Source organism: Myotis yumanensis, unplaced genomic scaffold, assembly GCF_028538775.1.
Source record: "Myotis yumanensis isolate MYYU_CA2020_CCGP unplaced genomic scaffold, mMyoYum1.0.hap1 SCAF_12, whole genome shotgun sequence".
Lineage (NCBI taxonomy): Eukaryota > Metazoa > Chordata > Mammalia > Chiroptera > Vespertilionidae > Myotis > Myotis yumanensis.
Window position 1 is genome coordinate 29436271 of NW_027223763.1, and position 25639 is coordinate 29461909.

Genomic DNA, 25639 nt, shown 5'->3' on the forward strand with positions numbered 1-25639 from the left:
AAGAACAACGGGCACCCACAGATCTATCTGTCACCTGTCTGTGGCCCAGGCAAGGCGGGGCAGGTATGAGAGGGAGGAAGGGTGGGATGCAGGGAGAGAGCAGATGTTTCCATTCTCCACACTTCAGGCTGAGGGAACTTTCACTTCACTCGTTTCTAGTCACTCTCTCTCCTACAGTCCAGCCACAAAGCTTCCGTCCTCCCTCCAAAGACCATCTGGGCAGCTATTTCCAACCTCCCACACTTGGCTAATTGCTGTTTCTGGGCTCTGTCACAGCACCCTCTACTGTTCCTAGCCAGTCTTCCAGATTTATTGTAATTATCTGATTGTCTATTTCAACCCTCCCCCGCCCCCATCTCCAACCCAGATGAGAAGCCCTCGGAGGGTGGAGACTGTGCCTTTCTCCTTCTTCTTCTTCTTCTTCTTCTTCTTCTTCTTCTTCTTCTTTTCAAAATTTATTTTAGAGAGAGGAAGGGAAAAAGAAATATTGATTTGAGAAACATTGATCGGTCGCCTCCTGCACACACCCGACCTGGGTATGCACCCTGACTGAGAATCAAACCTGCCACCTTTTGGAGTATAGGACAACGCTCCAGCCGAGCCATACCAGCCAGGGCCGTGCCTGTCCTCTTTACGGTTGTATCCCCACACCCAGCACAGTGCCTGCATGTAACAGGCACTCAGTAAATATTTGTTGATTGAATGACTGTAGGAACAAAAATCACAGGAACGTAGGTCTCAGCTCAGATAGGAAGGGCTTTGACCCTCTGGCCATTAAGCCAAGGCCACTCATCCGAGAAGTATTTTCATAGCCTGGCCTGTCTAGACTGAGCCCTCTCTGGAGGCCTATTCCTCCTCAGCCTGGGGTCAGAGTAGAACAGGGCAGACAAGAAAGGCCATCGTCAGGGCAGAAGCCAAGGAGATTAAGAGGAGAAGAGGGAATTGAGGAAAACAGCACTGGACAGTGTCTCAAAGCTCTTTTCTTTTTTTTTTTCTTTTAAATATATATATATATTTTTAATATGATTTATTGATTTTCTACAGAGAGGAAGGGAGAGGGATAGAGTTAGAAACATCGATGAGAGAGAAACATTGATCAGCCGCCTCCTGCACACCCCCTACTGGGGATGTGGCCGCAACCCAGGTACATGCCCTTGACCAGAATCGAACCTGGGACCCTTGAGTCCGCAGGCCGACGCTCTATCCACTGAGCCAAACCGGTTCTGGCTATATTTTTTATTGTTGATAGTATTACAGACATCTCCCACCCCCCCTCTTTTTATCCCCCTCCCCAAAGCTCTTTTCTTGCTGCCTATTTCTGAGGTCTCCATCTCCCAGGGTAGAACTCCAAAATCTGGCTCCATCTTTATAATAGACTATTAAATACAGAGTCCAGAGCCTCGCATCTTGGCGATAAATGCCTTCACCTCCTAGTGACACTTTGACCCCGCCTCCTCTGAAGAAATGCTCTAACCCCGCCCCTTCCGGGCAAAGGGAGCCCCGCCCCCGGTGCGTGGAGTCCCTGTGACGTCACGGTAACGGTCTGTTTCCGGGGTGGAGCCGGGGAGGGCGGAGTTTAGGCTGCGCCGACCCCTCAGCCCCCCTCCAGGTGATCCAGCCCCCGAAAATCCTCGCCCGGGGCCCCAGATATCCCAACCCCATGACCGCAAAGCCCGCCGCCCTGACCCCCTAAATGCCGCGGGCCCCTGCGGCGACCGACCTCCTAGTTCCATAACGTCTCGCGCCTCCGAAACCTTCAGCCCCACCCCTCCCCGATGTGCAGCTGAGCCTCCCCGGGGGCACCCGCCGCAGGTGCCCCGAGAGCAGGTCACACGGATCCGGAGAATGACCGAGGAGGGGGCCGGGGGCTGGGAAGGACTAGATCCGATCATTCCGCCCCCCAGGAGACGTTCGGAGCCCGAGACATGTCGGGATTGAGGAGATACGAGGTGGCGCTGGAGGCGGAGGAGGAGTGAGTGGGGGCGGGTTCTGCGGGGGAGAAGCTAGCGGCTCGGGGTGGGGGGAGGGCGCGAGTTCCCGGGGGGCGGGGGCAGTGGGGGTGGGGCCCCTCCAGGGGCGGGGGCTGCGAAGGGCGCCGCCTCCCGGGGGCGGGGCGGGGCCGCGGAGACGCGCGGAGGGCGCGGGGTCAGCCGCCCCGCCTGGCCCGGCTCTGCCTTCTCTCCGCAGGATCTACTGGGGCTGCTTCTACTTTTTCCCGTGGCTGCGCATGTGGCGGAGGGAGCGGAGGTGAGGGGGCGGCGAGACCGCGGACCCTCCCCGGGCACGGACGAGGCTCAGTCTCGGAGCGCGGATCTGGGGGGGCATCCGGGAGGCCCCCGCCCAGCCTCATGCCCGTGTCGGGTCGCCCCACAGCTCGGCACACCCCCGGGAGCCGAAGCTGGAACCTCTGCGGGGCCTGATGAGCTGTCTGTCGAGCGGCCTGGGCCCCGTTCCCCAGCGCTCGGGTCTCGCCCTCCCCCGCCGCACACCCGCCGCCACTGCCCAGCCAGCCAGTGCATTAAAGATTTAACCCGAAGGCACCGTGCTTCCCTCCTGACTGCCGCCGCCGCCGCCACGTGTAGGCTGGGAGCCCCTCCACGTCTAGTTTCCTGTTATATCTGAGGGTCCGTCCTCGGGGTCAGGCCCTCGTTACTGCCAGTGATGTGCCCTTCACCCCCTACACCTGCATTCATCCCTGAGTAGCCTATATGGAGGATGGTCTTCCTCCCAACTTCATTCCCACATTCCTGTGTTCTCGCAACCCCAGCTGTCTGTCTGCTACCACCTTCCTCCTGGCTAAGGCTTTGCCAGATCTTCTTTTCCTGAGAGTGGATCTGAAAGATCTTAAGCCCAGGGTTGTGGACGTAGGCTGTGAGGGGAGGGGGAGAGTCCTAGAAGCTGCCTCCCTCAGGCCGCCATCGGGAAGAAGAGCCTTAGGACTGTTGGAGGGCTTTCCCTATAATGAATACCCCAACTTCCAGCTCCCCCAGTTTGATCCCAAGTTTAAAGACACTTGGCATCACCCCACCTAGAAGTTCTTACTCCTCCTTAGGAGAACCTAAGGGCCACTGTTCCCCGTCGTCCCTTTCTCTCTCGTCACCCAGTTGACCCACTATCTCCTAAAGTGCTGAGGGTCGGGGACTCCAGTAGGCCAACACCCCCATCAGTTAGGGACTGGCCCCCGCACAGGAAAGGGCACTAAAGGATTAAGTTAAAGAGACAGCCCAGTTTGTGGGTTGGGGGCAAAGCTAACTTTCAGCCTGGGGCTGCCCCTGCCACAGCAGGTTGTGGCTGAGGAGACCTGGCCCTATCTATGGAGAAGCTGAAGGGAAGAGATGGGTACGTGCCTGGAAGAATTCATCTCTTGCCTTCTCAGGTCTCTGGACTGACTGGTCCCAGAGAGACCACAAAGTGTATGGCAGACAGACAGCTGCCGCAGATCTGTGACAAGACGATGGCACCTCAGTCACTGCACCCAAGCTCTGGGCCACAAGTCCAGGCTGCAGGGTGGAGAGAGCCCCTAAGGCCTCTGGCACTAGAAGTTCAAGATGTCTCTGGGTTGTGTCCACCTTCAGAAATGGACCCCGGGTTTTGAGCCATTTTATCACAAGGTCTACATCAAGAACCCTATCCAAAGGGGAGTACCCTGTCTAGCCCTGGGCCTATACCTCACCAGGAAACGGTCAGAATTCCTGAGGATCCACAAGGCAAATTCCCCGGAAGGGCCTTCAAGTTCCACCCTGGACAGGAGGGAGAAGCTCCAGTTGTTCAGCCTGAGAGGGGGACTAGTTTCTGCCCTTGGAGCCGGTGGTCCCTCCTGATTGCTGCAGCAGAACGAGATGCCCAGCAAAGGTGTGAGTCCCTAGGCCAAGAGAAGGCCTGCCCCATCAAAGGCTAAAACAGCGGAAATGCTCCAGACGGCACTCCTGCAACAACTAGATAAGGACTTGATTACTGGGTTATGACTCAGTTTATATTTTAAATACTGAGTAGGACTTGAGGATTGAAATCCCCAGACCTGGTGTAGGAAATTCTTCAAGTTGCCAGGGGCACTGAACACCCTAGGCAGTTCTCAGCTTCCTGGAAAGGACAGGAGGAGGAGAAGGCGGCGTTTTTTTCTGAGGGGTAAGGGGAAGCAGGGAGTGAGGGCTGGGTATGGGATTAGGAGAGAAGGGACAGGAAGTAGATGGGAGCTTGGGGCATTAGCAAGAAGATGGGATGCAGAGGGCGTACGTGTTCATGGGTATTACTGAGCCTGGGTGGGGGAAGGGAACGTTTTTCCAGGCCCACAGTGGAGAGAAGCTAGAATTTGAATAGAACAAAAGAGAAGTAATTGAGCTCTGGAGTCTGATGTCTCGGTAAGCCAAGGAGGGACTGAGTATGGAAACCCCAGGCCAGGCCCCTTTTGACAAGAAGCTGGCATTTCTGGGACAGGACTAGGCAAAAACAGAAAGATAAGATTTCTTGGTGTTTTTCTTTACCTTAGCAGCAACCTGGCACCAAAGAACTTTTATCTTCCCTCGTCTGCCCTCCTTACCCACCCAACCCCTTCCTTCCTGTCTCATCTTGCCAGGGAAAGCAGCTTCCACCTCATCATCTCCAAGGCACCCCAAATACCACCAAAAAGGGCCTTTCCCAGCTTCTCTGAATGTGACTGGCCACCGCCAAGACTCTGCCTCAGCCAGACACGCCAGCTGAGGGACCTGTTTCCATCTATTTCTCCTGATAAGATCAGCAGGCTAGGACGGGAAGTGGGGAGGGGAAAATGAAGGCAAATTGTGCTGGCTTGCCCTCGCTCCACCCTACCCACAACACCCCCAATCAGAATTTGTGTGTGCTAGTCTGACTGGAGTATTGTGAAAACAGCTGTGTGGCAGTGGGATTTTGAGTATAATTGGGGCTGCATAATTCTATCTGTGGTTGTCTGACCATGTGAGGTTGATCGAGTGAGGTGTGACTGTGAATGTGTAGCTATGGGTATATGAGTGTGAATGTCCATCATTGGATGCCACTGAGGATTCTTGGCTGCTCTTATTCAGTCACTGTACCTTCAGGCCCCACATCATGCACTGTCCCTCTCCCCAGCTTCTCTGCCCAGGGCTAGGAGCCCATGGGAAAAGGCTTTCCTAAAAGAGGAAGGGGGTTCTGGCACAGGGGTCTGTGGCAACCAGAGCCCAGGAGTGTCACCGGATGAGAAATCCATCTTCATCTGCCTCTGACTCACCTGGTGCCCCAGGTTAAAGGTATCCAGATAAAAGATAGGGGAGAAGGAGGAGAGAGAGAGAAGTATCCAGGCTGCGCAGCATGAAGGAGCCCTCACCCACCATCAGCCTCCTGCTGCTACTGTTGCTTCTGATCCCAGACTTGGGAGCAGGTCAGTGCTTGGGAGTTTAGAAGGCCAGGGATCTGGGTGAATGGGATGGAGGGAAAAGGGGCTCAGGAAGTCCAGCTTCCAGCTGTCTGATTGAGGGGTTTTCGGTCAGGAGCCCTCTGAACATGTGGTCCCATTATTCCCTAGCAGTGCTACTGCCATCCAGCACTACCTGCTGTACCCAGCTCTACCGACAGCCACTGTCAAGAAAGCTACTGAGGAAGGTCACCCAGGTGGAACTGCAGGAGGCTGATGGGGACTGTCACCTCCAGGCTGTTGTGTGAGCTCTGACCCTGCCCTTGATATTGATCCCTGACTCGGACCCCAGTCCCAATCCCTGATGCAGATCCCAACCCCAGCCCCAACTGCTAATTCTGATGCCAACTCAGGTTGTCATCTGGCCTCTGCCCCTAACCCCTGGACCCTAATTTAATCTGCCAACAATGACCATGGCTTTGGGCCTTTCCTTTCCCAGTCTTCACCTGTCTCGACGCAGTGTCTGCATCCACCCCCAGAACCGCAGCCTGGCTCGATGGTTTGAGCGCCAAGGAAGGAGGTTCCAGGAGACTCTGCCCAACCTGAATGTTGATCTAATAGGGAAAATGGGCCGGGCCCCCCAATAGCCAAAATAATAAAGCTGTATTGAATAATAATCTCTGGTTGTGGTCTCCAAGTTCTATGTATTCTCCCGTGAGCCCTGAATCTGAAGCTGGGAGACATGTCAATAAACAAAGAACCTCCTCATTCTCTTTATTCACACCTTCACAACCCCCACCAGGGGCAAGGCTAACAGCCAAGGACCCACACACACTCCCCAGATATCTACATACATACATGCAGAGAACACTTGTTCCCTGCCTCACATACACATGGGCACACATGGACACAGATATACACATCTATAAACATTCCACTGGTGGACCTCTAGCTCTGGGATAAAATCAGAGGCCCAGGTACCCTTCATCTGGCAAGTTGGAACAGATAGTCTCATAGAAATGGGCTCCAAACAAAACTTCAGTTGAGGCACCTCCCCTCATGAGGATCCACTGTCCTGCCTGGGTTCTATCTGTCCGTCCATCCAAACCAGCAAGACAGAGTTAAAGATGGAATTAGCTGAAGTCTTCCTGGGTTCTCTACAGGTTTGGGGCTCCTAGAAAAAAGGAAAAGGCAAATCAAGGGAGATAATAGGACTAGATTTTGACCCGGACACCTGAGTATGAGGAAGGAGACCCAGCTCTGAGCTTAACATTCCAAGAATGAATAGGGGAATCCAGCTCTGAATGAGCTCCAGCACCCTAAAAATGAGGGAGCGGCCCTGACCAGTTTGGCTCAGTGGCTAGAGCGGCAGCCTGTGGACTGAGGAGTCCCGGGTTTGATTCCGGTCAAGGGCATGTACCTTGGTTGTGGGCACATCCCTATTGGGGGGCGTGCAGGAGGCAGCTGATGGATGTTTCTCTCTCATGGATGTTTCTAACTCTCTATCCTCTCCCTTCCTCTCTGTAAAAAATCAATAAAATATATATTTTAAATAAAATAAAAAATAAAAATGAGGGAGAGGACCTAGCTCTGGTGAAGGCACATCAAGAATAAGGGAGAAGCCCTGGCCAGGTAGGTCAGTTGGTTAGAGTATCATTCCAATACACCCAGGTTGCAGGTTTAATTCCCCGGTCAGGGCACATGCAAGAAAATAAAAAAATAAATATAAATAAGAGTCAGTTAAAAAAAAAAAAGAATAAGGGAAAGAGGGACCCAGCTCTGATCCAAAACACCCCAAGAGTAAAGATAGATATCCAGCCCTGAGCCTAGGACACTGAAAGTGAGGATGGAGTCAATCTAGGAGCCCAGTACCCTGCAAGAGGGAAGGGATCCAACTCTGAGCCCAGGGACTCAAGAATGACAGGTCTGCCAAAACCGGTTTGGCTCAGTGGATAGAGCATTGGCCTGCGGACTGAGGGATCCCGGGTTCGATTCCGGTCAGGGGCATGTGCCTGGGTTGCGGGCACATCCCCAGTGGGGGATGTGCAGGAGGCAGCTGGTCGATGTTTCTCTCTCATCAATGTTTCTAGCTCTCTATCCCTCTCCCTTCCTCTCTGTAAAAAACCAATAAAATATATTTTTTTAAAAAAAGAATGACAGGTCTGTTCCTGAGCCCAGACATAAGAATGAGGAGACCCGGTGCGGGGGGGGGGGGGGGGAGGTTGGGGGTTAATGGGGGGGATGAGGACACATTTGTAATACCTTAACTAATTAAAAAAAAAAAAAAAGAATAAGGAGACCCAACTATGATTCCCAATACCCTTATGATGATGGGCCTCTGGCTCTTAATCCAGACACCTACAATGAGGGCACACATCTCCAAGGCCAAACCTCCTGGAGGTCCTACTCACCTGGAAGCTTGTCCACTGGAATCATCGGGGCCAAGAAACCAGGCTTCTGGGGTCCATCCTTCCCATCCGGTCTCAGCCTCAGCCTGGAGCATAAAAAGGCAGCTGTTTTCCTGACAATGTGGGGCATCTCAGTCTCCTCCAAAAGCATTTATTAGGAAAGGGTTAGGGGAGGAATCAGTGAGAATCATGAAGGTGAGGGGAAGAAAGAAAAGTAGTTCCAGAATCATGTTCAGTGAGAAGTCATGACGGGTGGGAAAGGGTATGGTCTGTGGGTATCAGAGCATCTGTGTGGGATCAGAGGCTAAGGCACCAATGGCAGTCACTTACCAGAGCCCCAGTGCCAGGGCCCCAGCTGCCAGGCCCAGGAACGAGAAGATTCCCAAAGATGCTAGGACAGCCACCTGCTCCAGGGGGTCCCTGTGGACTGGGGTGGGGTGGAGGAGGGGGGTCACATGTGAGAATGAGCCTGACAAAACTCAGTGCCCCCTTCTCTCTGGAACTTTCCCATCCTCTACCACCTTTGCCCCTCTACCCCAGCTCACCAAGTGGCTGTAGGTCTGGCAGGAGGGAGGGCCTTGGGGGAGCAGGGCTGTCTGCTTGCGGCTCCTTCTCCATGTATGGCTGACCCCCAGCTGGCATCTCCTTTGGTAGGGGCCCTGAAGAAAGGCAAGACCTGAGGAGAATTGTCCACACAGGATAGAGGCAGAGGCCAGGGCCTGCCAGTTGCAGCCAGGGCCTGGCTTGGACAAAGGGGCACCTAGAAGTGGAGCCTGAAAGGCCAGAGTCAATTTATAGAGATGTTACAGGGGTGGAGGCTGAGGGGCAGGGCTTAAGCTAGAACAGGGCTGTAGGCATCCAAGGCTGAAGCCTAGAACAGCCAATTGCCATGCCCACATTGGGGGGGGGGGGGGGGGAATGTGCCACGCAGCCCTGTTCGTGCCAACCTGTTCAGCTGAGGGTCAGAGCCCATTCCTTGGTTCTGTCTCTCACCAGTGCTCGGGGTCCCCCAGGCCTCAGGGCTCCAGGCGCTCCAGGTGCCAGCATCCAGAAAGTCCCGGGCACTGACCCGGACGGCATGGGGCAGCCCAGCCACAGCGTCTGTGATCATCTCCTCCAATCCAGCCGGCTCCACCTGGCGGTGAAGATGGTTCATCACCGAGTTATCCAGATTGTAAACACTGAGCCTCCCTGGCCCCGGGCCCCAGTCTGCAAAGAGTACCCCTTCCTCCCTGTCCTTTCCCTGTCAGCCTGGTAGAGCCATCTGGGCCTCAGTAGAGCGGCTGGTGGTGTCAGGTCCACACACAGTGTTTGGAAGACAAAACCACGTAGTGTTTATATAGACAGGCTGTGCTGGCAGGCTGCCTGGGTTCAGATCTTCCTGGGAAACCTTGAGCCCCTCTGTGCTTCCGTTTCTTCATTTGTAAAATAGAGATGAAAACACCCAAGTGAAATCATGCATATGCAAATGTGTAGCTTGGTGCCTGGTGGGCAGACAGCGCTCAATAAATATTGGTTATTATCCGAGGCAGCCACTCCCCAGACGTGATGCGGCCAACCTCTGACATTTCCCGAGGTGGGAATTCACTACTATCTTTATCTGGGAATGAGTGTTCTGTATCTGGGCATATGAGGATGTACTTCTGGATAAAAGACACTTCCAATTTTAGTATATGTGCTGCCGAAGTGAGCACGTCACTTCTTTTCCTAGAAAAGTTATTTTTAAAAAGTTTCTGCTGCCTTCCCACAGATAGGCTTACATTAGAGTTACATCCCACAGGACAAAGGCTTGGTTTATTGCTCCCCGCGGCAACCCCAGCACCCAACACAGAGCCTGGCCCATGGGAAGCCCTCTCCATGGGGAAGCAACAAGGCTCCAGTGACCTGCCAGTGCCAGAAATCCATGCAGAACACCAGAAACATGAAACCAGAGACAGGACCCACAGCCCTGGCACACACCCCAGGCCTCACCATGGACCAGGTGGGATGCTGCACTGGACGGTACTGCAGCCGGAACTTGAGCAGGAAGTGGGGCTGGCGGGGCCAGGAGGCAGGGTATGTCCAGCTGGCACGCAGGCGGCGGGGGTAACCAGGTACTGGCTCTACCCGCAGCCCCTGGGGTGGGTCAGGACGCACTGAGGGTGGTGGAGACACAAAGTCAGGGCAGGTGACAGGTACCCATCCCTTACCCACCACCTCCCAAGGGAAGGTGGGTGTGTGCCTAAAGGTACCTGAAGGAGGCCCTTCCAAGGGGTTGGGGAAATCTTAAGCTTGATCATCCTTTAGGCTCTGGACCTGTCTGTTATCCTTATTATAAAATGAGCTGAGCACTAACTGGTTTGGCTCAGTGGATAGAGCGTCGGCCTGCGGACTGAAAGGTCCCAGGTTCGATTCCGGTCAAGGGCATGTACCTTGGTTGCGGGCACATCCCCAGTTTGGGGTGTGCAGGAGGCAGCTGATCGATGTTTCTAACTCTCTATCCCTTTCCCTTCCTCTCTGTAAAAAAATCAATAAAATATATATTTTTAAAAATAAAATGAGCTGAGATCGGGAGACAGGTTTTGAAAGCTTTGTTGTGGGGAGTTTTTTTGGTTTGTTTTTGTTGGTTTTTTTTGTTTTGTTTTTTGTTAATCCTCACCCGAGGATATTTTTCCATTGACTTAAAGAGAGTGGAAGGGAGAGGTAGAGAGAGAGAGAGAAAAAAACATTGACGTGAGAGAGACACATCGATTGGTTGTCTGTTGCACACTCCCTGACTGGGCCAAGGATTGAGTCTGCAACCAAGGTACGTACCCTTGACCAGAATCGAACCCACAACCCTTCAGTCCGAAGGCCGACACTCTAACTACAGAGCCAAAACAGCTAGGGCTGTTGGGTGGATTAAAAAGTAACCCTGCTTTCCAACAAGGAAGATGAGTTAGCCCAAACTCCAGCCAGAGCTTTAGTGCTCCAGCCCATGAACAGATCAAGAGGAAGGAGGGGCCAGTAATGGCTTCCAATGGACAGGGAGGACTTGAGACGTGGCTGCCTTCGGCTCAGAGCTCAGAAGCAGAGAAACAGCTCCGAGGCTAGGCAGCTAGGAAGGACTCGAGGGAGTGGGGAGTGGCAACAGCCTATAGAGCAGCGGTTCTCAACCTGTGGGTCGAGACCCCTTTGGGGTTCGAACGACCTTTTCACAGGGGTCGCCTAAGACCGTCGGAAAACACATATATAATTACATATTGTTTTTGTGATTAATCACTATGTTTAAATTATGTTCAATTTGTAACAATGAAATTGGGGGTCACCATAACATGAGGAATTGTATTAAAGGGTCGCCGCGGCACTAGGAAGGTTGAGAACCACTGATCTATTTGGCTTCTTGGTCTCCACAGGGGCCATCTGTGTGCTGAAACAGGGGTCTATGTTGGGAGGGAACGGTCTGGGCGCCCTGGGGAGTTCTGCGTTGGGATATCTGTACGCTGGAGTCTGTTGGAGTCTCTGCGGTTGGGATCTGGGGGACTCTAGGGCTGGGTACTCACAGATGCTCTGCAAGCTCACATCCAGCAGGCGTGTGCTGGCTCCCAGGGGGTTCACCTCAGTCACATTGATTCGGTACTGGCTCCAGAACTCTGCCCCGTGGACCACACAGCGGGCAGCCCCTGGGGGGTCCTGTGGGCACGGCCAGGGCCCTGTAGATGGACTTGTCCTAGGAGAGAGGGAGTGGTCTTGGGCTTTGGAAATGCTCATTGTGGGATCCAGCTGTAGCCCCCAGCCTCTCCCTCATGTCCTACCTCTGGCCATCAGCTCCTGGCACTGTCTTCTTCCTGGCAGGGAGGGGCCATCTGAGGTCAGGCAGGAAAAGAGGGTCCTCCCTCTTCCTAAGGCCTTCCTCGGGACCTCCCGCCCAGCCTCCCAGACCCACGCTGTGCTGGCACACTCAAATGTATAGACCTACACGCCCCCTCACGCACACACCTGTAGGAAGTAAGGTAGCGGGTGGGTAAACCGCTGACCTGGCCGGGACTCCAAGTGCAGGAGAAGTTCTCATAGTCAGCTGCTCGGCAGGAGACAACAGGCCGAGCGGGGGGGTCTAGAGGCAGAGGGCGCAGCTGGAGATGGAGAAGTCCCCAACCTCCCATCTCAGAGGGCTTACTCAGGACCTTGATTCCCTCAGGAGCCCCGTGTCTCATCACCGCCACCCAATACCCCCTCCCCAACTCACAGCCCAGCTGCAGGGTCACTGTGCCCCCAAGTGCACCATCCAGGGTCCGGCAGGTGTAGGTCCCTTCGTCGGTGCTGTCTGCCCGGGCTAGCACCAGCTCATGCCCTAGCCCAGAGTCAGGGCCCTGGAGCAGCCTTGTCTCCCCGTCCCGAAACCAGGACACGGGGGTCCTGCGGGTGAGCAAGGTGATGATGACAGACAGAGGAAAGGGTTAAAGTGTCAGTCGGACCATGCCACAGCTCTCCATTGTCCTCTCACTCACTTGCATTAAAACCCAAACTCCTTTTGCTGATTCACAAAGCCTCTGGTAATTTAGCCCTTGCCTTCCATTCCTTCCTCAGCTCCTCCTTCCACCCCCTCACCTACTGTACTCCCATCCTGTCCAGTTAGTCTTTTTTCTGTTTAAGAGGGTTGAGCTCGCCCAGCTGGTGTGGCTCAGTGATTGAGCGTCGACCCATGAATCAGGAGGTCACGGTTTGATTCCTGGTCAGGGCACATGCCCTGGTTGCAGGCTCCATCCCAGTGTGGGGGCGTGCAGGAGGCAACCGATCAATGATTCTCTCTCATCATTAATGTTTCTATCTCTCTGTCCCTCTCCCTTCCTCTCTCTAAAGTTAAAAGAAAAAAGTGTTGAGCTCATTCCCACCTCGGGGCATTTGCACTGGCCTTTGACAGAAATGCTTCTACCTCAATCTGTGCCTGGCTGCCTCCTTCCTGACAAATCAGCTTCAGAGTTACTTCTTCAGAGAGGCCTTTCCTGATGACCAATAAAAAGGAACCACTCAGCTATCCTCTCCCAGGGCACTCTCTTTTAATTTTCTGCCCAGCAGGTATTGCTAGCTGGCAAAATTCTTATTTGCTTATTGTCTGACTGCCCCACTAGGATGTAAGCTCTATGAGGGCTGACGTCTTGCCTGGCTTGTGCACTGCTGTATCACAGGAACTAGAATAGACCACGCACTTAGCGAGTGCTCAATACATGTTGGTTGAAATTGTCTGATGCATAAGGATGGTTTGAAGATTAGGACAGATACAGAGGTGACAATTACAGACACGGGGCAAAGGTGGGAGGGGCATGAGGACTGGGCAGGGTCAAGAAAGGGTCATGAGTGTCGCCCCAACAGGCAGGAGGGCACTTACCCAGCAGTCACTCCTGGGCAACACAGCGTCATGGACCTTCCAGGCTGTCCATATTGGACCCCTGTGGAGGGCACTTCTGAGGAGAGGCTCTTCCTTTCCCTCTCCCCAAACACCCCGCTTTATGAGAGGGAAGGGGTAAGGAGTAGAGACAGAGGTCCGAGGACAGGTTAGAAAGGGGATGTTGCCAGGTTGAATGTCAGGAGTTTGGGGGTCACAGATCAGATTTGGGGTGGGGGCCACAATGAGGGTGGCAAGCCATAAATCAGAGTTGGGTTCATGCAGCAGGGTTCTCACCTGGGGGGCCCCAGGCCTGGGGACAGGAGGAGGAGGCAGACACTAGGGCTGCAGCCACAGCCACCAAGACCCTGCTCAGCCCTGAACAGCTGCTGATCATCTGTGGGGAGAGAGGCAGTTTCAGCAATCCCCTACCCCCAAGATAGGAGGCTAACTTCAGCTGCTTCTTCTTCTTCTTCTTCTTCTTCTTCTTCTTCTTCTAAACTGGCTTTCCAAGAGGAAAACTGAGGTACCAAGTCGGGTAAGAATATCAGGAATCACTGGGGGATCTAATCTAAGATCCCCCTTTCCACTACATACCCCTGTGCTGTGCATATGCCCTAAGCGCACACGTGAGCTTGCGCTAGACACACACACACACACACACACACACACACACACACAGTGCTGTGTGCGCACAAGCACACACACACCCTCACTCTCCATCTCAGTCCTGGGCTTAGGGCCCAGAACAAAAGCTGGAAGCGAAAGACTGTGCCAGCACCACCCCCCTGCACCACCCTTGGCGCCCACCCCTGGCACCAAGTGCCAGCACCGGCTCAGTCATTCCTATTAACTCCTCCAATCCAACTGTTAGGAATCCTGGCATCCACCTGGCCCAAGGCTAATCAGTGCCTCTGACTGACCTGAGGCAGCCCTCCTCACCCTGGGGCTGTCATGGTGGGTCTAAGCCCACCCTGTCCTCCTGCCATGCAGCCTAGCCCTGCTCTAGCTGCCAAGCCTTTTCTCGCCTGGGCCTGCCTGGCCTCCTGCTCTGGCTCCTTGGGCCGCTCATCTGGGCTGACTCTGGAGTCTTGTTGGTCTCAAGCCTATGAGGCTGGATGGGGCTAGGGTGCAGGCTCAGGCTGTAGAGTTAAGCAGATCCAGATGCCCTGGCTGCTGCCAGAGGCTGGGGGCAGGCGAGGAGCCAGCAGATGGAGACAGGGTGGCGGGAAAGGGAGAGGAGGCTGAGGGGAGCTGGGGGCCTGCAGGGACAGGGGTCTGGGGTGGGGTCCACAGGACCAGGAGATACTCAGAGGTCAGGACTGGGACTCAGTGAGGTGAGAGCTGAGCTGGGGCGGGAATTCAGGAAGGCAGAGGAAGTAACCAACTATGTGTATATGGGGTTTGGAAGGTGCTAAGAGAGAGGGATTCTGGATGGAGGGGAAGCAGAAGGAGGCAGTGGGGAAGTGGCCATGGGGACAGGAGAAGGGCAGATGGGGAAAGGGCCCTGGGCAAGGGCTTCAGAAGAAGAGGAGTACAGACCCCTCCCAAGTAGAGCAGAACAGGGGCCTCCATGTGTCTGTGTGTCTGTCTGAGTGTCTAGTGGCTCACCCCAGGCTCCCCAGCCACATCTACCCTGCTCAGCCCCACCCTACCTCGGTGATCCCAGTGGCTAAGTGTCCATGGCCTCCAAGACTTCCTCCCACCAGCTACAGCACCCGTCTGAGCTCCACAGTTCTGAGACCCCAGAATCATCTCCTCCTCCCCCTTCCCCGCCCCCGCCCCTCTGAGCGCTGGATCTCAGCCACTCATAGCCAAGCCCCCTCCCCCCTCCTGCCTTCAACCCCATTCTCCTCCCTCCTCCCTTCCCAGCCTCTTAACCTCCTCCCATCCGAGGCCCTGGGAAGGGAAGAGGCCTACCCCCAGTCTGGAAGGGAAGCCACAGGCGCAGCCAGGACCAGCCAGAGGGAAAGGAGGGCTGCTTATGTCCCGATCAGTGACAGATTCCCTACGTTTTCACAGAGCCAGACACAGCCACATTCACGCGTGGACTCACCAGGCGCAGTCAACAAAAAGATACTCCCCTTGAACAAACATGGACACAATCAAATGAAAAATCAGATACTCGCGCTCCCACTCTTTTCACTCCCCAGCAAAGATTTCCTGAGGGCACAGGCGGGGGGGATGTGTTTGAGGGGGAGGGAGGCCCCAGGTTGGGGGATATAAAGAAAAGCCAAAGAGTCCAGTTTCTCCTCCCCTGGATGTTCCAGCCATTTCTCACCTCCCCCTCCACGCTTTGGGCCCCAGCACCAGGAAATGCCTTTGGTCCCTTGGTGCCAGATACACAAGACCCACACTTACCCTCAGGCACACACTCTCAGATACAGCCACTCACAGTCACACCAATGTACTCAGATATCCTCACTCAGACTCAGACACTTACATTCACACACACCCATACCCTCACACAGATACACACATCTTACGCCCCTCCCACGGTCACAGGCACACACTTAGCATTCTGTCTCTGGAATGGGGTCACAGCATTTCCTAAAGGCAACTTCTTATCCTTCTCATCCTAGTTTAGGCCCCATCTTCCAGGAAGCTCTTATCACGGCAGATCCCACACCTCATCACTGTTACAGGGCAGCAGGTAAGCAAACAGACCAGGGTGAACAGGAAAGTCAGGCATCGCAGTGCTGGGAGACAGCGATGAGAGAACCGGAGAGGCAGAGTTATAAAACAGATACGCAGATACCGGGGGAGACAAAACTGTGAAGAGAGGCAGAGAGCCACAGTTCTAGGAAGACAGCAGTAGGGAAAGAAAAAGAAATATAAGGAGCCCAGCCCGCACGGCTCAGTGGTTGAGCTCATCCTATGAACCAGGAGGTCACGGTTCAATTCCCGGTTGGGTTGCGGGCTTGATCCCCAGTGTGGGCCATGCCGGAGGCAGACGATCAATGATTCTCTCTCATCATTGATGTTTCTATCTCTCCCTCTCCCGTCCTCTCTGAAATACATACAAATATATTTTTAAAAAAATAAATATAAGGAAACTGAGTCAGACAGAGAAACAGAAAATAAGAAGCTATACACCAGCGACAGGGATTCTTGAGCACAGACAGGAGGGGAATGGTTCTGTCTATGGGGACATCAGTAGAAAGGTCAGTCCCCTTGTGTTTATACTGATCCCCCAAATATAAACACAGCTCCACTCCCACGCAGTCTCACACTTAGGACACAGGACACACACATAGCACAAGTCTCACTCTTGCTCTACGACTCCTTGCTCTACCGTTCCTGAAGGCACACTCTGGCTTACACAAACCCAGCCACCCACTCTTACTCTGGCAGAAACGACCTTAAACCCCATAGAGACCTTCCCAAAACACATTCCCCGATGTGGTCACAGGACCTCTCGCACGCACCAACACACGACCCAGTCTCTCCCCAAACACTTCACATTGACACATACACGCATAATCCCTGGCGCAGCCACATGCACAATGACAGCTACATTAGCTGACACTTGCAACAAGTGACACCGTTGCGGAGCTTCACACAGACATCATCACACACAGCCTCACACACACACACACACACACACACACACACACACACACGCTGACAGTCCCTCAGTCACACTGAGCCCTTCATCGTACTTCACCCTGCCCGGCCCTCTGCTGGCAAGGCTCCCTCGTGCACGCCCCACCAGGCCTCACCTTCCGCGGCCTCCGCCGCCAGCGCCCTCCGCCCTCGCCCTCTGCCCCGGCCTCTACTCCCTCCAGCCCTGGGGCCCGCTATGGGGGTGGCTCCGCCCAGGCACCAATGGAAAGAGAGGGGTGAAATAGGGGGGGTTCCGGCCCATTGGAGCCTCCAACTGCCAATCACCTCCTCCCCCACCTCTGCCGGACACTTCCTGTCCCGTCCCGGACCAAGGAGGCTGCGAGGGGACAGAGCCCGGGGCTGGATTCCTGGGTCCTTGCCCGAAGGCTTGTCCTCCAGGAACAGCAAGACTGAAATCTATCAGGCCCCTCCCCCTACCTTCTGTCCGCAAACAAAGCCTCAAGTTCAGTAGCTCAGGAGCCACTGGACAGGTGACTGGACAAGCTTAAGGTGCCCCTGACTCCAAATAAGGAAGAATGGTGTAGGGCAGAGGTTCTCAAACTTTGCTGAATATTGTGGTTTTAAAACTGCAAGCCACACTCCAAACCAATTAAATCAGAAACTCTGGAGGCTGGACCTAGGCATCAGGATTGTTTAAAACGCCCCAGATGATCCCAAAATGCAGCCCAAAGGTGTAGGGAACGGTTCTGTTTAAAACGTCTGTAGGGTTTAGGCGAGTGCCTTAAGAAACAGGGTCTCATCCATGCTCGTCACTGGGGGCTTAAGGAAAATGTGTACCATGTCTGTCTGAGCGCCTTCCAGACCAGGACAACACTCCAAGTCCCAGACCCTTCGCCTCAGGGTCTCAAGAGAGAACCTTGGACTGGAAGGCAGGCAGCCAAGGTTCTCCTGGGCCAGGTCACCGCTGCCTGGCCTTGGCGTGATTTCCCTCCCAGAGAAGAATGGAAACAAAGAGCATTCTGGCCATCCTTGCATTGTTCACAAGCCCTGTCCTCCCCTAAAAGTTTGAAGGCCACTAGGTGGCATCAAGTCTCCTGGGTTGCACGGCCTATTGTTTCCAAGGAAACAGGTCCAGAAGGGTGGGGGTGGCCTATTGTTTCCAAGGAAACAGGTCCAGAAGGGTGGGGGTGGCCTATTGTTTCCAAGGAAACAGGTCCAGAAGGGTGGGGGTAGACTCCAAAGACCACCCCATCCTTCCAGGCCCTGGGGCTCCTAATTTTAACAGCCCCTTTCCTGCCATAGCTGTTTATTAGCCTGTGCAGTGATGAGGCACAGGGACCACAGAGGTGTGTAGAGCCTGCACATACATGCTGCACGTGGAAGTCTGGAGAAGCCAAGGATACAAAGCCACGTACACGCTCCCTACCCGCCCCTTTAGCCCCTGTGGGCTGGAGCAGAGCCAAGCTGCAGCCACTCACAAAGCCAGGGTTCTGGCCAGCAGCCCATGGTCTGGCCACTGACCACTGGGACCAGGATCCTGCTCCCCCGCTCCCCACCAAACATCCAGGCTCAGGCTTGGTGAGCTGACACCCTAGGCGTGGTGGTGAGGGGGCCTCTGGCCTTCTCCAAAGCCTCAGCCACAGACAAGCACACAGGAGTTTTAATCGTTTTCTTAAATTGGGATGCTTTCGTTACTCCAGGAGTTAAGAGAATCCATAGACAAAACATAATACTGAGTGCTAATTTTGTTCAGAGATTTAGAGGAGATTTTTATCCTTAAATTTTTGCACATCTGTAGACAAAGAAAAGTTGTGGTTGAAGCTGTGCCTTCAGCCTTTAACCCAGACTCCCGAGGGTTAGAGTTCACACTCCTCTGGCATTAGAATATGTGATTAAAGCTTGAGAAGTACAATTTTATTGATCCCACATCTGCCCAAACCATAGGCTCTGGTTCTCTCAGGCAGAAAGCCTTGGGGTCAGCGTGGTCAGGCGATGGCTGCTGTCTCCCTGTCCTTCTGTCTCAGGCGGTAATGAACTTCAGGAAGTGCCCTCAGTCTCTCCGCAGCCTGAAAGGGGAAGAGGGAAGGTAAGAGCTGCCCAGGATGGTGGTATGGAGCTCTGAGTGCCTAAGAGACACCGAAGGAGGGCTTGTAGGACCGGGAGGCTGGTGATAAGGACTGCTGGAATAACCAGAGGATGAAGGAGTTGAGCAGCTCCTGCGGCCTTTGGAATGCCAGGGTTATAGGGATTCTCGAGGTCCTGATTGCTGAGATCTTTTGAGGAAATGGGAGAGAAAAGGGGACCTAGGATGCTCCGAGTCTTGACCTGCTCAGGAGTGAGGTCCCTCTGAGCCTGGGCAAGCATTTCATAGCCAACCATGAATTTCCGAACAGTGGCAGAGCGCAGGAGTGGAGGGTAGTAATGAGCATGCAGCTGCCAGTGGTCCCAGTTGGTTCCGGCCTCTGATCCTGTGGGAGCCCCTGAGAGGAAGAAGGCAGAGATGGTAGAAACGGCCCTTTCTTAGTTGTACAGCCTAGCCCTGACCCCCCTACTCCATAACTAGGCTAGTACTTAAAAACTATATTTCCCAGCATTCTCTGCCAGAGAGCAGACCAGGCATTGGAAAGCACACTGGAACCTATTTTCATCAAGTCCCTGCTCCACCCTCAGGCCTAGCAGCCCTGCTCCGGACATTTCCCCCAGCAAGAGTTCAAAGGCCTGCTAGGGGTTGCAGTCCACCAGGCTGGGCTACGGGAGCCCACAAATGATGTTAGGGCTAGATATGGGTGCTCAAAAAGCCTCACCGTGCCAGCCCATGGAGTAGGGAAAGGATGTCTCAAATAGGTTGTCGTACTTGGTCAAGAGCTTCTTCATGATGAGGGCTAGATCTGGAATCAAAGCCTGACTCTCAGCCGGGGGCCTGGATGTCGGCCCTACCAGAGCAACCCCCATCCAGAGCCTGGCCCCAACATCCCAGCTAGGAGGCTCACCATCACGCTCAGCGGGGGTCAGCTCGGGCAGCCGCCGCACGTGCCGGCGGGGGAGCAGCAGTGTTTGGAAGGGCCACACTGCCCAGAAGGGGACCAGCACTAACCAGTGCTCACTGGTTAGGACCAGACGTTCCTGAGCAAACCAAATAGAGATGAGGTCATCGAGGCGGTGTTGGTGGTCAGCAAACAGGCAAGGGAAGCAGAAGGAAAAAATGTACCCAGAGTCTTATGGCTTCTCACCACTGTCACCATTATCACCTAGTCTAAGTCACCATCACCTTTCCTTTAGATTACTGCCATGGCCTCCTGACAAGCCTCTCTTTCTATTTTCCTTCGACCCTTCTCCTTCACACACCTGTCTCTTTCGAGGTGTGAGGTTAGAGACTCCTTGGGGACAGGGCCTAGCTTTCTCCCACCTTCCTGAGCAGCTCCTGGCGGCCATATTCCATTAACAGAGGCTCTCCGTGCTGACTCTGATAGGCTTGCTGAGATTTCTCCTCGCGCTGGGCAATATCTGGCAGGAAACTGCTGGCCCACACCTGTCAAAGAGTAGAAGAGAGAAAAAAAGGCAGGTCCTTCATCCCCAATCCTCCCCATCACTAGCATATTCCCTCTGTCCCATCTCTTACTTCAGTTCCCCTCCCCACGGTGCTGGCTTAGACTCAGCCTAGAAATGTACTGGAGGCCCTGACACCTACCTGGCAGTGGGGGTGAGGGTTGGAACAGCCCATCATGGCTCCTTTGTTTTCAAAGATCTATCAAGTAGGGGGGTGAGGGCGTTAGGGAGTTTTAGTAGCCAAAAAGACACCAAGTCAACCCTTCCACACCACAACCTGTGGAAACAGGAATGCCAATTCCCAGAACCAAAGCTGCACCCCCCCCCCCTTCCCTGCTCATCCATGGGAGGGGGTAACCTCACAGACCTGTACCCAAGGGTACTGGGCACCCAGATCCTCTGTGACTGAGGCCCACACATCGATGACAGTCCGGATCTCAGGGATTGACATGAGTGGCAGTGTCACATCCGACCAGGGGTGGAAGCACAAGACCTTACTATGTAGTGCGGGAGGGAGGAATGACAGAAATATGGGTCTTGGATGTGCTAGGGGCAGGGTCCAACCCCAGCGCTCGGTCTAGGTCAGGACATGGGTTGAAGGTTATAAGAGAGGAAATCCATAGTTACCAGACACCTCGAGCAGCCTTTGCTTGAAAAAGAGGGTGATCACTGGGCCCTGAGATAAAAGGGTATCACTCTCTGCAACAGAAGTCGCCACAAAAGGTCCCGCCTCCTTTCCCCCCAAAAGCAGTAGAGCCAAGTTACCTGGACTGGGGGCATCAGGCTGCAGAGCTGGAAAGTCATTGTCAAACAGGAAGGTGCCCTCATAGTGGGGATTCACCTACAGACAAGGGTGGGCTAGAAGTAGTCACTGGTGGGCTTCAGTGGCTGGACAGGGTACAAGAGGGTGGGAAGGGCCACTCAAAAAGACTTGATGAGATATGACCCAGAAGGGGTGAGGGCCAGCTCTAGGTGGGAGCACTTCCCCTGGCCCAGCCTGCAGAGGTAGGCGCCAAAGGCTTACCTCCCCATTGGCCCGTGTGGCCCCCGGACACAGAGGGTTGCGGGGGTCATGGCGGGGCACTGTCTCCAGAGGCGAGGGCTCTACCTGGCCCTGCCAGGGTCGCTTCATGCGGTGAGCTGACACCAGCACCCACTCATCCTGCAGCGGGTTGTAGCGGATATGCTGATGCTCTGGGGGCAAAGAGTCAAGATCAGTCAGCAAAGTTCTCCGTCCACCTCTCCAACGGATCTCACCCACCAGCAGGCCCCAGCTCGGTCCGAGGCACCTCCTTGGCCCCGTCTGGCTCAGGAACCAAAGGACCGGGCTTGGGCGTTCCCGGTGCAAATTAGCTGGCAATCCAACAAGGGTGTGTCTCTTCACCGCTCGGGCCTGACCGGGTGGGCGCGCCCCCCTGGGGTACGGACCACAAGGTCCTAAGGAAGGAGAGGGCTTGGCCCCGCGTCCCAGCGCGTCCCTGCCGCCCTAAAGTTACCGCTCGCCAGGAAGGGGGAGGTGGCGTCCGCCTCTGACGCCTGCTGGCGCCGCTCGGGACCCGCTCCAGGACCCGCTCCGCTGCGCGACATGTGGCCAACGTGGGGGACCTTCTGCCGCGTCTGCCCGGCTGCCTTTCACCCACCTCGGCCAAGCCAGCCCCGCCTCGCCCCCCGATGATTGGCCAGTAGCCAGCACGTGACTGTCAGAGGGGCCGACCGGCCACTGCGGGGCGGGGCTCAGGACGACCCAGCGCTATAGGGGGCGACTTCGATCATTCCCGTGGCCAAAGTCAGTACCCTGGAAAAAATCTCTATGAAAGCTGCTTACTGCCGATCCCTCGGCTCCAGACGCTTCCAAGATTTCTTTACTGCTTTCAGCCATTCGTTTGGTCATTCACTCAGCAAATATTTACTGAGTATCTACCCTGTGCCAGGCACCCAGGCTGCGTGTGATGCGAAGGGATGCCCCTGTGTGCACAAGTCGGGCATGGCCTCTGCCCTCCTGGAGCTTACATTCTAGGACAAAGTAAAGGTATGACCCTGGATCCACAATCACCTCACCTACCTGCTCAGTGGCTGTGGTGGTGAGGAGAGGCAAACTTGGAGGGGAAGGGGGGAGGTTGGTGATCTGCTTCAGCTGAACCCTGGCCTCAAGTATTACCTGGAGGAGTGTGTGCTACACTACACTCATCCCCACCAGTCAGCAGAAGCAGGTTTGGGGAAGGAAATAGGACTAAGTAACTGTGAATGAAAAGGGGGCTAGTCAATAAGCCTGGCAAGTTCCAGGTGGAAGGAGCACATGGCAGGCCTGACAAGCTCAGGGACTGAAAGTAACTACACAGGATGGTCTGATCACAAGTTCCTAACTGGGCAGTTTCTAGCGGGGAGTCATGGCCCAGACCTACAGCTGAAGGTCAACCTTTACCTTCCGTGAGCTCTGTTCATTGTCCTTACTCATCTAGGATAGCATAACCTTGAAATGTCAGAGTGATTTTCTTTTCCAGACCCCTTGAAGGCACAACCACAGGCCCCAGAACACAAGACCATCAGACCCCTGCTTGTTATCTCGTTCCTGGAATACCATCTCTAGGTACAGTGAATGTTAATTATTAGCTATACTGTACCCACCAATGTACACGAGGTATGTGTTTCTCCATTTTGCTTTTTATCCAGTCCTGGAGATGTCCCTGCTTTGCTTTCTCCTGCCTCCTTAATCTACCACCAATGGATTTAATATAGCTTCTTTACATTTCTCCTTTGATTCTAAGTGCTTAAAAGGAAAGCAAAACTGCCATTCTGTTGAGCATTTTCTCAAACCATTTAGACTTTACTTCCAGGCACATCCTCAAAAGAGTTTATTTGGCTCAAATAAACTCTTACAAAACTTTTCTAAAGGTTTGGATATTCTTTTGTTGACATAACCATCTCTCTCTCTCTTATATGCACACATCAAAAGCAAAAGAAGTGGGCGAGGTAAGAGGGCTATAAGAAATCTGAGCATGTGAGAAAGACAAGACTATCAGTAACTCTAGCCACCATCTGGGTGGGATCGAGAGGTTTACACACCCCTTCCCTTCTCCAACTTTTCCCTGAATCAAACCAATTGGTTAACATTAGAATAAAATTCAAATTAATTCCTCACTGGCACTTTTCTTTTTTTTAATAAATATTTTTATTGATTTTTAGAGAAAGAGGAAGGAAGAGGGAGAGAGAGAAACATTGATGTGACAGTGCAGCATCAATTTCATTGCCTCCCGCACTCCCTCTAACAGGCATGTTCCCTGAGGGGAATTGAGCCAGCAACCTTTTGGTGCACAGGGTGACACCAAAAAAGACATCTAAATATTGGCTGAACATTTTTTCCCATTTCATAGTGGGAAAGAGAGGCTTCAAGGTCACCCAGGGCACAAGTGACCAACTTAGGATTTGAACTCAAATTTCCAGTCTCTTCCCACTGCTCTAAAATGCCTCTGAGACTTAGGTGATACTCAAGATAGAAAAATAGTGAACTAGAATCTGGGCAGTAGCAGGAAGGCCCCTTCCCCCAAGCCAGACCAGGGCAAGCCAGATGTTTTGCAGCTCAGACACAAAAACTGGGTCATTGGTCATTTACCTAATCTCTGACCCAGGGTCCTCTGACTGAAATCTGAAGAGGCCACCAGGTAGGGGGCAGGAAGCAGGGAGCTGAAAAAATGAGGGTGGGGAGTACCTGTCCCACTGGCTACGCTTGATTGGGGGGAAAGGGGATAGAAGATCTGCTTTTCTACTCTCTCAGGTGTCTTTGTTGTTTGCGTGACTGGATTTCAGAGGCAGCCCCATTTTCTCAAGAACACAGTGCTTCAGTGCCACTCCCAGGATCATGCCAACTAACTCCTGACCCCTTCAGAAACATCTCTTCAGGACTATCACCAAACCTCTCCTTTCTCTGTGTCTCCCCGAGGTCAGGTTTTGGGGGATGTGGAGAATGGCTGAGATGGGGCCCATCCACCCCCTTCAAGATCCCAGAGGTGTGATCTCTTCTATGATATTTAGGGGAGGTGTGTGTGGCCCCTGACCACTTAATGCCCTTCCTTAGACCCTCTTAAGGCTATGGGGTGGAAGGAACTTTCCTCTACTCTTCTAGGTTCTTCAAGCTGGCTTAATAAGAGATAGATTAACAAGAGAAAATAATGGAATTTAATTACATATGTACATATAACATGAGAGAGTCAGAGACTCCACATCCATGAGAGGTTCAGAGACAGAAAATTAAAATGAGGTATATATGGCATTCTGAGCTGAGGATGAGGTCAGGCACCTTGGGGCATCAGAGGGGAAGAAGGTCATTGCAGGATAAAGCAGATGTTCAGTAATTAGATGTTTTCCCTGCCATATAGATAGGTCATGAAAAGTTATTTCTGGTAATAACTCTTAGTATGAGCAAGGCCCCAAATTCAAATTCTTTAAGGAAGAGGTAATAGTTTTTCGTGAGCCCACAGGGTCTTGATTACCTTCAGTTCATAATAATTCATGTATCAAAGTGACATACCTTGGGGAGTCCTGTTCTGAACCCCTTCAAGGCCAAAGGACAATTGGGTTTTTTTTGTTTTTAAATATTGTGTGCAGGAAAAGCTTTCTGAAAGGCCAGGTAGGGGAGCTGCAGGCCTAGATAGTCCCAGAAGGCTCTATGTAGAACAGGGGGGCAGAGGCCAGGTTTTGGGGCTAGTCCTTGTTATTCGAGGTTCTTAGAGAATGGTCAGCTCAGAAGTATCACAAAAGCTAGGGCCAATTAAAAAAAAAAGTTTCCTCAATTCTGCATTCTCCTCTAAATAATCACTTCATTACCTTTCCCTTGTTGGACAATTTTCTCAAAAAATAGTCCAACTTCCCAACCTCTACCCTTACCTGCACAGTACACTGTAACATGTCTTTTGCCCTGTATTAGTCAGGATAAGTAATCTTAGTTGCTATACCAAACAATACCCAAGCTCAGTGGCTTAGCACCATAGTCCATTGTCGGGGAGAGAGAGCGAGCTCTATCCCATGCAGCATTCACAATTCTCCACTAACTACTTAATTCAATATAACTACGAAAATAGGTCAGGGAAGAGAGAGAATGTAAGAAATTTCACAGAAGATCTTAGGAGCCAGAACTGGAAGTGGCATACATCATTTCTGCTTATACTTCATTAGCCAGAACATAATCGCATGGCCTTATCCAATTACAGAGTAGACTATGGGATGTAATCTGGCTGCATACCCTACTGAGAAAGCTAACGACCATTTTCCATCATTCTTTTGGATGGAATACTCAATTATATTTGACTGTGTTAACCCTTCATTTCATCACTCTCATGTATGAGGCCATGCTCCTCCAGTTCTCTCCTCCTTTGTTTTATTTATATAACTAACACATATGACACCACATGCCAGATACTGCTTTAAAAATATTAA

At 53.1% G+C, this 25639-nt stretch overlaps 4 protein-coding genes across 9 annotated transcripts; 2 read left to right on the forward strand and 2 right to left on the reverse strand.

Moving 5' to 3' along the window:
• Window positions 1–1563: 1563 nt before the first annotated feature.
• Window positions 1564–2537, forward strand: LOC139021089 (uncharacterized). Of its 2 annotated transcripts, XM_070431304.1 has the most exons (4): window positions 1564–1609; window positions 1905–1972; window positions 2188–2247; window positions 2374–2537. In XM_070431304.1, the coding sequence occupies exons 2-4, from the start codon at window positions 1926–1928 to the stop codon at window positions 2528–2530; spliced, it is 264 nt and encodes an 87-aa protein (XP_070287405.1). In that variant the 5' UTR covers window positions 1564–1609; window positions 1905–1925; the 3' UTR covers window positions 2531–2537. The 2 variants fall into 2 exon arrangements, with proteins under 2 accessions (XP_070287405.1, XP_070287404.1); XM_070431303.1 differs by having other exon boundaries at window positions 1565–1972.
• A 2767-nt stretch (window positions 2538–5304) lies between these two features.
• On the forward strand, window positions 5305–5994 carry CCL27 (C-C motif chemokine ligand 27). Its single transcript, XM_070430129.1, has 3 exons — window positions 5305–5374; window positions 5519–5651; window positions 5847–5994. Exons 1-3 carry the CDS (start codon window positions 5305–5307, stop codon window positions 5992–5994), a joined length of 351 nt encoding a protein of 116 aa, XP_070286230.1.
• A 98-nt stretch (window positions 5995–6092) lies between these two features.
• IL11RA (interleukin 11 receptor subunit alpha) lies at window positions 6093–16889 on the reverse strand. 3 transcript variants are annotated; one of them, XM_070431305.1, is made up of 13 exons: window positions 16819–16889; window positions 13394–13493; window positions 13100–13160; window positions 11960–12129; window positions 11713–11827; window positions 11529–11561; window positions 11277–11443; window positions 9727–9890; window positions 8749–8890; window positions 8301–8414; window positions 8086–8182; window positions 7759–7841; window positions 6093–6521 (listed from the first exon to the last, which is right to left on the reverse strand). In XM_070431305.1, exons 2-13 carry the CDS (start codon window positions 13491–13493, stop codon window positions 6505–6507), a joined length of 1263 nt encoding a protein of 420 aa, XP_070287406.1. In that variant the 5' UTR covers window positions 16819–16889; the 3' UTR covers window positions 6093–6504. The 3 variants fall into 3 exon arrangements, with proteins under 3 accessions (XP_070287406.1, XP_070287408.1, XP_070287407.1); XM_070431307.1 differs by lacking the exon at window positions 16819–16889 and adding an exon at window positions 15017–15035; XM_070431306.1 differs by lacking the exon at window positions 16819–16889 and adding an exon at window positions 14752–14836.
• Window positions 16890–18343: 1454 nt separating this feature from the next.
• On the reverse strand, window positions 18344–21839 carry GALT (galactose-1-phosphate uridylyltransferase). Of its 3 annotated transcripts, XM_070430132.1 has the most exons (11): window positions 21706–21839; window positions 21234–21403; window positions 20975–21050; window positions 20837–20885; window positions 20577–20706; window positions 20352–20408; window positions 20070–20192; window positions 19654–19786; window positions 19468–19551; window positions 18989–19143; window positions 18344–18729 (listed from the first exon to the last, which is right to left on the reverse strand). In XM_070430132.1, the coding sequence occupies exons 1-11, from the start codon at window positions 21794–21796 to the stop codon at window positions 18649–18651; spliced, it is 1149 nt and encodes a 382-aa protein (XP_070286233.1). In that variant the 5' UTR covers window positions 21797–21839; the 3' UTR covers window positions 18344–18648. The 3 variants fall into 3 exon arrangements, with proteins under 3 accessions (XP_070286233.1, XP_070286231.1, XP_070286232.1); XM_070430130.1 differs by having other exon boundaries at window positions 18344–19143; XM_070430131.1 differs by having other exon boundaries at window positions 18344–19143; window positions 21234–21763.
• Between the last annotated feature and the right edge of the window lie 3800 nt (window positions 21840–25639).

Bases quoted from the DNA above. Each gene is read 5' to 3' on its own strand.
- LOC139021089 (XM_070431304.1), top strand. From the start codon at position 1,926: ATGTCGGGATTGAGGAGATACGAGGTGGCGCTGGAGGCGGAGGAGGA. The intron at 1,973-2,187 runs GTGAGTGGGGGC...TTCTCTCCGCAG, and splicing joins GCGCTGGAGGCGGAGGAGGA to GATCTACTGGGGCTGCTTCT. The intron at 2,248-2,373 runs GTGAGGGGGCGG...GTCGCCCCACAG, and splicing joins ATGTGGCGGAGGGAGCGGAG to CTCGGCACACCCCCGGGAGC.
- CCL27 (XM_070430129.1), top strand. From the start codon at position 5,305: ATGAAGGAGCCCTCACCCACCATCAGCCTCCTGCTGCTACTGTTGCTT. The intron at 5,375-5,518 runs GTCAGTGCTTGG...ATTATTCCCTAG, and splicing joins GATCCCAGACTTGGGAGCAG to CAGTGCTACTGCCATCCAGC. The intron at 5,652-5,846 runs GTGAGCTCTGAC...TTCCTTTCCCAG, and splicing joins TGTCACCTCCAGGCTGTTGT to TCTTCACCTGTCTCGACGCA.
- IL11RA (XM_070431305.1), bottom strand. From the start codon at position 13,493: ATGATCAGCAGCTGTTCAGGGCTGAGCAGGGTCTTGGTGGCTGTGGCT. The intron at 13,161-13,393 runs GTGAGAACCCTG...TGCCCTCCACAG, and splicing joins CCAGGCCTGGGGCCCCCCAG to GGGTCCAATATGGACAGCCT. The intron at 12,130-13,099 runs GTAAGTGCCCTC...GCTCACCCGCAG, and splicing joins TGCCCAGGAGTGACTGCTGG to GACCCCCGTGTCCTGGTTTC.
- GALT (XM_070430130.1), bottom strand. From the start codon at position 21,796: ATGTCGCGCAGCGGAGCGGGTCCTGGAGCGGGTCCCGAGCGGCGCCAG. The intron at 21,404-21,705 runs GTAACTTTAGGG...CTTTGCCCCCAG, and splicing joins CTCCCCCTTCCTGGCGAGCG to AGCATCAGCATATCCGCTAC. The intron at 20,707-20,836 runs GTAACTATGGAT...CGCACTACATAG, and splicing joins AAGGCTGCTCGAGGTGTCTG to TAAGGTCTTGTGCTTCCACC.